Source organism: Orbicella franksi, chromosome 3, assembly GCF_964199315.1.
Source record: "Orbicella franksi chromosome 3, jaOrbFran1.1, whole genome shotgun sequence".
NCBI classification, from domain to species: Eukaryota; Metazoa; Cnidaria; class Anthozoa; order Scleractinia; family Merulinidae; genus Orbicella; species Orbicella franksi.
Genome location: NC_138147.1, coordinates 5747868 through 5760000, shown reverse-complemented (window position 1 = coordinate 5760000; position 12133 = coordinate 5747868). Strand labels below are relative to the sequence as shown.

At 39.0% G+C, this 12133-nt stretch overlaps 1 protein-coding gene across 2 annotated transcripts in view; it reads right to left on the bottom strand.

Annotated features, from left to right (window-relative positions):
• The window catches only part of LOC145480876 (coadhesin-like), a 17764-nt gene extending 5869 nt beyond the window's left edge, over positions 1 to 11895 (bottom strand). The window contains exons 1-5 of one of the 2 annotated variants that reach the window (XM_081459212.1): positions 11834 to 11895; positions 6780 to 6845; positions 2296 to 2476; positions 1442 to 1698; positions 578 to 760 (exon numbers count right to left, since the gene is read on the bottom strand). In XM_081459212.1, the coding sequence (XP_081315338.1) occupies positions 578 to 760; positions 1442 to 1698; positions 2296 to 2476; positions 6780 to 6834 (676 nt within the window). In that variant the 5' untranslated portion in view covers positions 6835 to 6845; positions 11834 to 11895. Of the gene's footprint in view, positions 1 to 577; positions 761 to 1441; positions 1699 to 2295; positions 3318 to 6779; positions 6846 to 11833 lie in introns of those variants that run through there. The other variant, XM_081459211.1, reaches the window with a different exon arrangement.
• Positions 11896 to 12133: the final 238 nt, after the last annotated feature.

Sequence of the window (12133 nt, the reverse complement as noted above, 5' to 3'; positions counted from 1 at the left end):
TTTGCTAATTAGACCGGGTGTTTTAACTTGATGAATTATTGATGAGTTTGAGAAGCGAGTTTCCGAAATTCTGCCCACCGTTCCTTACTCCTCAAGCTTTACGAACAGTTGACCTGTGCCTCTTTTGTTCTTACGCCTAGAGGCATTGTTTGTGTCGTCATCTCTTGTTTCTTCTGGCTAGCTACCTAAAACCCTTGTAAACGGTGCAGGTCGCCATTTGACGAAATGAGTGATTCTCAAGAGTTCCTCTGCAGGATCAATTTTAACTGGCTTAAAAAACAATAAAATAGGCCGGAAAGAAAAAAAAACGTAATTAAATCGATTTAGAATATGTATGACAACTCAGAACGCGCAATTTAACCGGAAGACTGCTATTTTCGGACTTAAAATCGGAACTTTCCAGATTTCTTTTCGGATCTCTCGCTTCCCGACTGCTCGTCAAGGGGTGCGAAGACTCCGGTCATGAGGTCGGTACATTATATTTGTGGTCATCTCATGGTGGGCTCTTGAAGGTTAGCCACCGAAGAGCAGGAATAACGAAAATAATGCATCAAATGAAACTTTCGTTCTCACTTACGACAGTCAATCTGCTTGCAACTCTGAGTTTCCTCGTGAGGTCCTTCACAGTCCTTGCCACCGTTTTCTGGAGGGGGGTTTGTACAGGTTCGTTCCCTAGTCTGGGTCCCAGTCCCACACCACTTGTCACACTGAGTCCATTCTCCCCATTCACTCCATTCTCCATCGCTGGGTGAGCCTGGGTCTAGAAAGGTGGTAAGAGAAGAAGAAGAGCATGTAAAGCGAATCTGTAGAAGCAGAGCTGAACAATACTAGAGTTAAAGAATGAACTCTTAAGTAATTTGAGGTGATAGAAATCAACTGACATGTTTCTTTCTGAGCGTCCTTCGAAAGGAAATAGGGTAACACAAGAAGTAAAGAAACTTCTTTGACCTCGGAGGGATCCGAACCCACGATCTACAGGCCACACCGAGAAGGAAATACTTGCGTTGATTTCCAGCACTCCAAATAACTTAAGAGTTAATTCTCTACTTTCCAATCTTCTAATATCCTTGCTTCCTGGTACTTTATCGTGTTACATGGCGAACCACACTTTACAATGGAATAGGAAACGATTGAGTGAATTTATTGTATTAAACTTTCCATCAACATGCACGCAAACGTGTCCTTAACATAATCCCAGCGTTACGTATCCTCTGAACATGTTTTCAAAATTGCGTCAATTTCAGCCTCAATGTTCTTATAAAAAAGATTCTTACAAAACAAAAAAAGAGTAGTTATATGACTCAAAAACTAAACGCAAAAAGGAAAATCTACTGCGAAATTGAATCTCGATCTGATCTGATCTACATTTCAGCCCAAATTAAAAATAGTGGAGAAATTGAAGAAACAATACGTTTGTTAACAATTAGCCATAAAGACATGCCTTCGTCCAGACGGTACACATAGTTCGTGCTTTGTACTCCAACGCACTCCTGCTCGGATAAGATGTCGCAGTGCTTCAGTCCACTGATTTTGTTGTCTGTATAAGCATAATCCATGACACAACTTGTATGCTTCGCGGCACCAAACATGGAGTACGTCTCTGTTCCATTTACTTGGCCCCAACACTCGCCGTAAAATTGAAGACCAAACACGCCGTAACCTTTTTCGCGCGCTTTTTCAGCGCACAGGCAGGCAAGACTAAAAAACAGGGAAACATTAGTACCTTATTAATGGTACTCTGTTATCTGTGCAGCCATTTATATTGACACTTTCTTAAAACTCGTCACGTAACACCTTTCAAAGGGGCCATCGCTTGACAAGCCAAAGTATGCATGTTACGTAGATACTCCTCTCCTCCTATCTCGCAAACGAGAACCAAGAGTTCTAAGAACTGTTGCAATACATAGTCCAGCTTAGGGTTCGGTCGAGTTAACCAAGACCGCTGAATAGAGACTGCTACAGCAAGACTAGATTATCATCTATTATTATCAGCTATTAAAGTGTTTTATTTATTATTATTTATTTATCATCATCTTAATTGCTGGATTATTACTTCAATTACACAAAATCCTTCGAGATTTGACAGGGTAACTTTTGGAGGGATGTCTAATTTAGTGGCTGGTTGAGACAACAAGGGAACAACTTACATCATGTTCAAATCTTCGTACGCATTTGTTCCGTTTCCAATTTTTATTAACGAATCAAAACTTGAGTATATTACTTAAGTACAAGATTATGGGGCCACTGGGACCTTATACCAACTGAATTAGGCCCATAGGCTTCTTCAAGGCTTACCTGTGGAACGACTGCGTCAAATGTTTCCAGCTTAGTTTGGGTTCACCAACTGGAAACACCTTGCTCTTACGGTCTCGTATATTGACCAACTGTTCCTTAAGAGCCCTTTGGCCTCCTTTCAAATCTTTAAAACATCCAACCTTTCTCCAAATCCTCTTGCACGTCTTGAAGGGTGGATCAGCTGCAAATAAAAGCCGAAAGAAACAAAATGGAGGACAAACGAAATCGAGGAGCGATGACAACGACATACAACGGTTTTAATTTTTTGCTCTTGCGCTTTGCCATGTGCTTAGACGGGGCATAGAAAACACGAAACGAGAATGACAACACGTCAATCTTGAGTTGACAGATTCAAAACGTTTAATTCCCAAATATGTTTTTTAGTGTCTGCAAACGAGTACCCTTTTCTTGCATGAACATGTACGCCAAGGCAATTTTGCTATGTGTACACGATTAAAAAGAATCTTATTTGTGTATATGGATAGGGCTTGTGTATATTGATATTTTCTGGTTTAAACCAAAATATTAACGAAGCCCTTATCACTGTAACAGCAAAGATTGCGAGAAGCCAACAAGAAATAGAACAAATAACATGCATGTGCAGTATTTTTAGTTTTAATGCGAGAGAAAGGCTCTGCATAAACCAAGTTACAAGTGATTTTGCATATTTTACGTCGTTAACTGTCGATAAAGTAATCGCGTCTACTTAGATTTTCGGTTTGATCAGTGAAAGACAATCAGAACGAACAAGCTGTTCTTTCAGCAAATTGGAACACCGCAACCAAATCATTTTGCGAATTTCTGAGTACGTCTGCTTTGCTGCCCTTGGAAGAGGCTGTTTTATTCACTAAGGCTAGCAATTTGGGTTTGTGTTCATTGGTCAGACGTTTGGCGAACTTACGATCTTATCGGCTACACAGCCACTTTTCATAAATCGAAAGAAGGTCTCAAGATGCGCAGACGAGACAGGACGAGGAAGAATTTACAAACCAGTCTCAGTTCTACATCTACACCGTGCTGATTTATTAAGTGGGTAAAATTATTAAGACATCGCACCAACTAAATTATAAAAGTTGATTATAAAATTTATTAAATCCATTTTGAAATCACTGGTTATCCTTGCAATCTGATTGGCTCTCAGTGGTGCGATTTATTCACGAATCGCACTATTTCTTGCTCTAAATCGCATCTTTTTCTCAGCCAATGAGAATGGGCCAGTAAAACAAAACAACCAATCAGATTTCAAGATTAGTTTAAAGTAATCAATAAAATTTCAGGAAAATGAAAGGCAAAAAGCCACTGTGTGGAGAATTTTGCAAATACTATTGCCAAAACTTTGTTGTTATTGTAGCTTTTTTTCCAACAAAATTGACGAATTTAATTAATTACAGTTTCTGAATGACGATTATGAGCTCCTTTAGGCTGAAGACCTACTTTAATGGAAGTTCCCAACTTTCAGTGTCCATTTTGACGAATATTTTGGCAATTTTTCTTCAACATTTGCTCAAGATCCGTATGATACTGAGTCAAGTAAAACATAAACAAACGAAAACCACACAACAACAAATTCAGAGTCATCTCAAGAAGGTAGATGTTTCCAGGTTTCCGGTAGTTTCAAACGAAGCAACAAAACAGCTCACCTCTGTTGCTGTGAATAAACATAGTCAAAATACGCCACACTGCACAAAATAGTGCATGAACGAACGTCTTACGAAGCCGGTGCCAGTCCCGCCATCTTGGAAATATCTTAAAACAAATGGCGCTGAAAGAACTTGACAAGGTCCTGAGTATTGAGTCCTACGTCGAGGTTACAAAAAGAAACGGAGATGATAACGGGCTGGACCCCTTAAAATCATGCCACTGAACGGTATTTAAAAGAAAAAAAACGTACTGTCCACTGGGCATCGTGCACTCGAGGGAGTTTCACAACTCAAAAGAAATCAATCGCAGAATTACACAGGATATGTACCTTCAAATTCCTTCTCCAAAGACAATGAAAAGTCTCAGCCTCAACCACAGAAGAAAGGTAGGCCTTCCATAATTGATTCAGGCGACGAGAATTGCACTTTTATGCCTGAAGTACACTATTTTCGACTTCAGATCAGAACTGCTTGTTTCTTTTGTCATGCTTGAATGAGTTTTCGTCACATGACATCGTTTTGCATACTAAATGAGACGTAAAGACGTTTCCGGTTCCGCTTTTTTGAAACCGGCTACTGGAACAATACACCAAAAATCTAAATTTAAGGCGATAAAATTGTGCGATTTCAAAATGGATCTAATAAAGTGGCAATTGAACTTCGGGTCGTGCAATTTTGGTCTGAAATCATACGCGTGATTTCAAATCGAACTCGCGCTGCGCGCTCGTTCGATTTTGAAATCACGCGTATGATTTCAGACCAAATTGCACTCCACTCAGTTCAATTACCATTATATATAAATAGATAAATAATAAATAAATAAATAAATAAATAAATAAACTCTGATAACACATATATAAAAAAAAATATAGGAATTATAGAAGAGTATGAGATAAAAATATATAGTTTATAACGCTGTTGATTCTTAGCTAAATAAGGAAGTAACTTAGAGTTAAAAACAACCAGGAGTTTGACTCAGCTATTTCCGCGGGTAGTTTATTCCATAGTCTTATTGTCCTTAAGAAGAAAGAATAAAAATAAATGTTCTTTGTCGCCTTATCTCGTCTATATCTATAACGATGAAATCTCTCGAGTCCTAAATTCAGAATGGAGTTGTAGGTAGGTATTTACATCAATGTCAATCAGATATTTGTCCTTCAGCATGAAAACAGTTCATAGCCATTGGTAAACTGAGTACACTGCACACTGCGTGTTGTGGATAAAGAGAAGACGTTTGCCTGTAAAATATTAGGCTTTAATCACCAAATTTCTTACTACAGAAAACATGGCGGCCAACTGCAACCACGAGGATTGCAGGCTCCTATAATGAATCGACTACATATACAAACACAGCGGTCAAACGTCAGGCATGCGCAAATGGGTACATATTTTGGCAGCCGCGCGCCAATTTCCAGCGCAAAAATTTGAAGGAAAACATGGGAAACAACCGGTGTCACGTAAAATTTACGAAAAAAAATTGAAAAGTTCATAGAAATCTGTAAAAGGAAAAGAAAGCAGGTAAAAGGAAAACTTAAGACTTTTCAGACACAAAGTTTACTAAGTTAACGGTATTCTGTTGATTTACCATTTTGTTTTGAGCTTTACCAAAAAAGTTATAAGTCTTGAAAACCCGTGTCATGCTACGAGCCGACGGCGTAGTATACTTTTATTTGTTTTAATTATCATACGATGCGTGACGCCGGAAACGGACGACAAATGGTGTGTAAAAGAAGGAAAAAAGAAGAAAAAGACAATTGCAGTGATTCGGCTTTGCTCAGACGAGCTGGAAAAATTTTGGTAAGGACTGTGGGGATTCCTTCCGGATCCTGGATTTGTCTGAGGCACAGGAGCGAGATGATCGAATCGAAACGACAAACGATGTTCATGTCCATCGACATGCGGGAATAGCTGGCTAAAATACCGATCCCAAATCGCCTGTACCTGGTCTTTGACCAGGTGGGAAATCTTTTCTAAACTACAAACCTGGGAAAAACTGGTGCTCTAAATGCAAAGTCCAGGCGAACAAAAAATTCAAGGAGCACGGAAAATACACACCGCGGAAAAGAAAGACCTGCAACAAGTAGAAGGTAGAACAATTTTTAACTCTTATTTCTGCTAGTTCTCGTTGTACAGGCTAAAACATAAACAAATATATAAATAACGATGAAAATGTCATTTATAGGATGCCGATGCAGAGATTCCAACCCCTTTTGAAGGAAAATAGGGAGACTCTTTTAGCGCCGAACGCGGCAGCCTCTAGGGGGGTCCGGGGCCATGCTCACCGGGAAATTTTGCAAATTTAGGTTTTCTTAAATGCCTTTTCCTGCATTTTGGAGCTGCTAAATGGAGTAAGACTGCTGGCCTGATGAGTCTGCACAACACACGGCGAGAGACTGGGTGAGATGATATGAGAAGAAAGTGTAATACATCGCAAAAAAATACTTAAGATTAGCATTTTTTCCCTTGTTTTCACAATTTTATTATAAATCGGGAGAATTTGATAAGAATCGGGAGAGCGGGAGGCAACACATCAGATCGGGAGTCTTCCGATCAAATCGGGAGGGTTGGAATCTCTGCCGATGACCCACGAAAAGAACAATATCATGAAAATATTTTGGCCGCCTTTTTGTTGCTCGATTCTCGCACATGCGCAGACGTTTGACCGCTGTGTTACATATACAACACAACGAATTATAATGTAACACAATACGTCACGCAACACTCGCAGTGTTCAAGTGTCTAGTTTCTAGCTTAATTCGCAATGTCATTTACACCACACTGCGCAGTACCATGCACTCCGGAATTAGATCCATCAACTGATATACTTCCAAAGATAGTGCTTACCTGAGTTAACATATCCAATAGCGCACACGATTGCGAATAGGTAAAGCTTGATCATGGTCGAGCGCTCTGGAAGCAGAAAAATTATTGTGAATAATAAGACTACAAAGTTGTTCGAAATTACTTACTCTGTCATGAAATGCTTCCATGGCAGCATAGAACATAACTGCGAATTTATGAGAAAGAGGAAGACTATCGCGAAAAAAAAAAGACAAAAACGTGAAGTCAAGTTTTATCGGAGATTTCAAGCTCCAAGAAATCTGTTAAAATATCGAAAGGCTGCATCCTACATGAATTTTAATTTCAGCCCATTTTGACCTCCTGAAAACAGACACCGCGTGGGCGAGACTGTATGTCTGTGAACGAGATGTTATACTTCGCGTCCTTTAGAAAGCTTAGGTATTCAGCCGGATAACCGGGGCCATTAATTTACTTGCCAATTCGGTTATATTGCCTTTAAAAGCGTTCTCAAAAGCCCCACGTTAATAACCAGAGTTAGTCGTAACACAAACCAACAGTTAATTCTATTTTATCCAGTCGGTGGTGCGGTTTGCTAAATGCCACTTTTTGCTACCTTAAACGCCATTTAAATTATAAGTTTAAGGGTTCGGCTTGTCGCGTTCGACAGAACGCAGTTCTAATCGCGTAATGCATAAAAATTCGAGACCTGTGTATCTATCTTCAGGAGCGACTGACGTCATGTCCATGCTCGTCGCGTCTCCATGTGCTCGTCGCGTCTCCATGGGCGCTTTCCATTCGACCAAAAATTTCGGTGGGAATTTCCGGAAATTTCCATGGGCGAATGGTACAGACTTTTCCAGTGTGGAAAACGACAAGCCGCACAGTTTTGTTCGCTGGGAATTTTTCAATGACTTCGAGGTTTAAACCGCAAATATAGAAGTAAACAGAACACTGATATGTCGACATCGTGATTTTTTATAGACCACAACAGCATGGACCTTATACAAACCACAACGGTGGGCAGCGAAAACGTCGCAAAACAAAGGGTTTAATGAGTCGTACAATGGTTCTGCACGCGTTATAAGTCTTTGTACATTTCTTAGCCAACCTATGCAAAACAAACAAGTACACCACAGGGGCATTATTTTTAAAAAACGCTTTCTTCACGAATTTAGCTGTAGCTAGTATTTATCGACATATAAGTGGAAAGATTCTAAAGTATTTCAATTTTCGAATACGCGTCGCCGTCATCCTTGCGCGAGATGTCCAACTCGCTGTCATCGCGGCCAAAAGAACTAGCGCTGAATAGAAAATTGCAAATTTGCATAATTTCCGAAAAAGAGGACAACCTCGTGAGGTATACCCAAATTTTCGAACATATTTTCCTGGAAATTTCCGTTCCATCTGATTTTCATCCCAAAATTTCCAGAATTTTCGGTTGACTGGTTCGCTTTTCGGAAATTCAACAATTTCCGGATTTTCTGGAACTTTAACAAACAAATAACAATAACAAACAAAACTTGGCATAGACGCAGAGCCTGCATTATGAAATTACGCAAACCAAACCGAATTTCCCTTTGGGCAAACGAGAAGATTTTCATGAACGTAAATCGAATGGGAGCCTTAAAATTGCTCACAGGCCAGAGTTAATGCTTGTTCTTTTGTTTACGTTTTGAATTCATGCTGAGTTTACGTCAAAACATGAAATTTTGAAGGCCTACCATTTTTTCGAGTCTAACGGAAACGTGCGCCATCACGCAACATTTTGAACAAATATCGACCACTGTAGTCTATACAGGGACCTCTTCACTGGCATGGACTTTGACACTATGATATATCTGTCTGTGTAAAACCTCGGTTGTTCATGAAAAATGTTGATTTTAGCAATAGACAGAGGTTGAAAGTCAGCTAGTTAATCATGTAAGGTATGTATATGAAAGTAACGGTGTCGAACGCACTCATAATCTTTGATTACTACTAGTAATTAAATAATAAGCTTGTAGAAGCGGCGACAAGTGATCGGTTCTCCCAGATATGACTTTCAGTTCCACAGGCGGTCTTGCAATGACTTGTTTTGTTCATTTCAAAACTCAGCCGCAAGTACAGTAGGTATCCTGTTTTCTTCTGCAGTAAATCAGTATTTTACGGAAGAATTTTGCCTTGAGACACTGAATTGAATTGTCAACAGAACTAGGTAAAGCGATACTTTGTTGAAACAAATAGAACTTAATTATAATTGTAGAGTGCACATTTGTTTCAATTTAATATGACATTTTTACAAATGAAATAATGCTAAAGGTAAACGAGATAGCTACGCAAAAGGCAAAAAAGCGTCCTGCTTAATTTGGAATGGGAACCTTAATGCCTTATTATTTTAATGCACCCCATTAAGATAATATAAACATAAGAAGACAGCTGACAAGCCAAGAGTACAGCCCAGATTGCCGGCAAGATAAATTCATAGTGTGAAATAATTAAATAACAGCTGAGGACGCAACACAGCCCGGAACCATTGCCTCTTGTAAACTGCGATAAAGTTTGTGTTGCCTCCTAGACGTGCCCCTGCCATAAAAAAAACCTGTGAGGCCACAAAAATAAATACGGGTTGGGCTCAAGTGCTCAATCGTAACCGGAAGCACTGTCCTCCTTGTAACCGGAAGCTCAATTAATTAGCCAATTACCAGGCGGATAGCACCGTATTTCGAGCAAATCACAACACAGGTTAGAACGTTGTGACAGTGCCTGGCCTGATTTCAGCGCGCCACTGGTCTTCGTTTAAAAGACGTTCATAGCTGTTTTAAACAAAGCACTTTTAGTTCTTGCGTGCTTTCTCGCTGCATTTTTATAATTTGAAACAAGAGCCTGAAGTAGTCAGAAAACATTTTTCCTTTAAGATGAAGCCAGAGATTCTCAACAGCCTATATCGTGCAGGCTGTAACGTTAGAACATTTGACGCTCAGTACGTCATTGTTTACAATTTACAGCCCAAGGTTTCATGACTTTGAGACCGAGTTTGGATTCTCTGGCTTTCGTGCTCTCCAATACAGTCGTAAAGAACTTTATGTTTATCTAATATTTGGCCCCAGTCATTTTTCTTTAACTGTAACATAATTAGATAGAGGCTAACTTCCTTCACGACAGTTAATCATATTTTAAAACTTTGGCAATTCTTCGACGGCCAACATCTTTTGATGAAGCTCAAAATAATTCTGTACACGGAGTTCAGAGCCACCTTATGATTTCGAAAATATAGCTTAAGTTAATTTTTTTTTTCAAATGAAATATGCGATAATTAATTAGTTCTGCCATAAGCGATACTCTCGGGACACTTAAGAAAAAAAGATTTAGCTTGAATAACAATGTTGAAAAGATCTTGATACAAGAGCAATAAAAGTAACACTAATATGCTAGATCAAAACTTCATGAATAAGATTTTACTGTGAGTAACATGCAGATGGCTTGGTATTCATCAGAAGATCAGAAGGTGACATTTAACTAGTATTTGAAATTGTCTTATTAAAATTCATCACTACTTCGATCCGTTTGTATATTTTGTCTGCTATTTCTTCGAGGGCTTTCTCTTCGATCCATGGTAATTAAATTTTCCTTTCGACTTACAGTTCGCGCTGTTGAATAATTTTGATCGAGAAAAGCTCCGCCGGCTAATTTTGAGAGGTATTTTCTCTTCCTATAGGCAATCACCACGTCATAGCATAATGTCGATAGAATCACCGATTGCAGTCTCATATGATTTATTCACCAGATAGTAGTTTATCATGTGATTTAACATCCGGCCAATCATGTTTTAGAGCGTGTCTGTCTGTGAATATAACTAATAAGCCCTTTGCACGGCCCGATCACTCTGCACAAAATCAGCCATTCTGGGACGGGAAAACACTTTCCCACCCGCCACTCCGTTGGACTCCATCTGTCTGATTCTCATATATGATATCTAATATTGTTATTTAGATATGGGACGCCTTTTTCGCCCCACCTTTGCTGAACTTTGATGTTTTAATTACTTTCTACATTTTCAACTAGTGCATTTTTGAAGTGGTCAAAAACACCAACTAGGCATTTGATCATTGTCTTCTTCAGCAAACTACTTCGTCTCACTCAGGTTTCCCGATTCTTGTTCAGAACAATTTATCGGCAAAAAATTATATTTGATGTTTTTTGCTCGAACGATCATTTGATAATTATCTTCAGCAAAGTTGTTCTTCTCCGGCCCACTCAGAGCTCTCGAATTTTATTCAGTAAAACTTATCTACCTAAGAATATTTTTGATATCGTTTGCCATCTGAGCGTTGAAAATTCGTTTTCCTTATTACCAGAACTACGAACAAGTTGAAGATTTTATTTTAAAGAAAACAAGATTTTACAAGGTAGTGTTATTCACTTTTTGGAAAAACAAAAAACGCTGAATCTTTAAGGTCTATTATGTCAGATGTTCAGATTAAATTTAAATGGCGATGAAGCTTGGCCAAACTCTTTAATAGAGTGAGACCCCGTTAATCCGGTCACCAACGGGCCACAAAAATTTGGCCGTATTAACGGAGTGGCCGTATGAAAGGGATTCTCTAAATAAGAAAATGATTGACTGAACTTTGGTCCGGGCCAGAATAAAGTGGCCGTAATAACGAGGTGCCCGTATTAACGTGGTGTCCGCTAGGCGGGGTTCCACCCTACACCCAACTTGTGAAAATCTAATGTGTCCTTTTCGAGATCAAGACGTTGACGGAGAATATTGATTTGATTCTTTATAAATTTCTTAAGACTAACATGAATGGAAATCTGTGGTATTCAGAAAGAAGAATTTCCAAATTAGCCGAGGAAAGGCAGAACAAAGCAAAAAGAACAACAAAAACAACAAAACAAGTAGATAACCAGCCGAGAACAAATTCAGCATAAAGTGATTGTCACTTCGACAAAGAAATCAGAGGTGCAGCGGCTGAACATTCAGTTTGATGGGGGCATCACAGTTCAGTGGAATTATAACTGAGATTTCGTCAAATTGAACCTTTTTATACTATTCTTGTGATTAAAAAAGCAACCCTAGTTAGTTTAGGCGCCTAAGGCAAAAACGAATGACTTACCTTCAAAGTTGAACAGATTTAGATCGCGGCGAACCACTGTCTATTGATTTTCCTCTTCACTGTGAGTATTTATGATGTGGACTAACTAATTGAAAAACCTTACAAACTCTCACTAATGGATTTAGAGATTTATAGTTCTGTCACCTAGGTTTGCGCCGCGGAAGCTTTGAAGATATTAAAAACTTGCAAGAGGAATAGAAATCTTGATTTTTGGCATAAGATCGTTGTTAGATAAGGTTCGTAATGTCTGCAGGCAATTAACGAAACATTAAGCAACGGAAATTATCCTAGCTTGTAAAA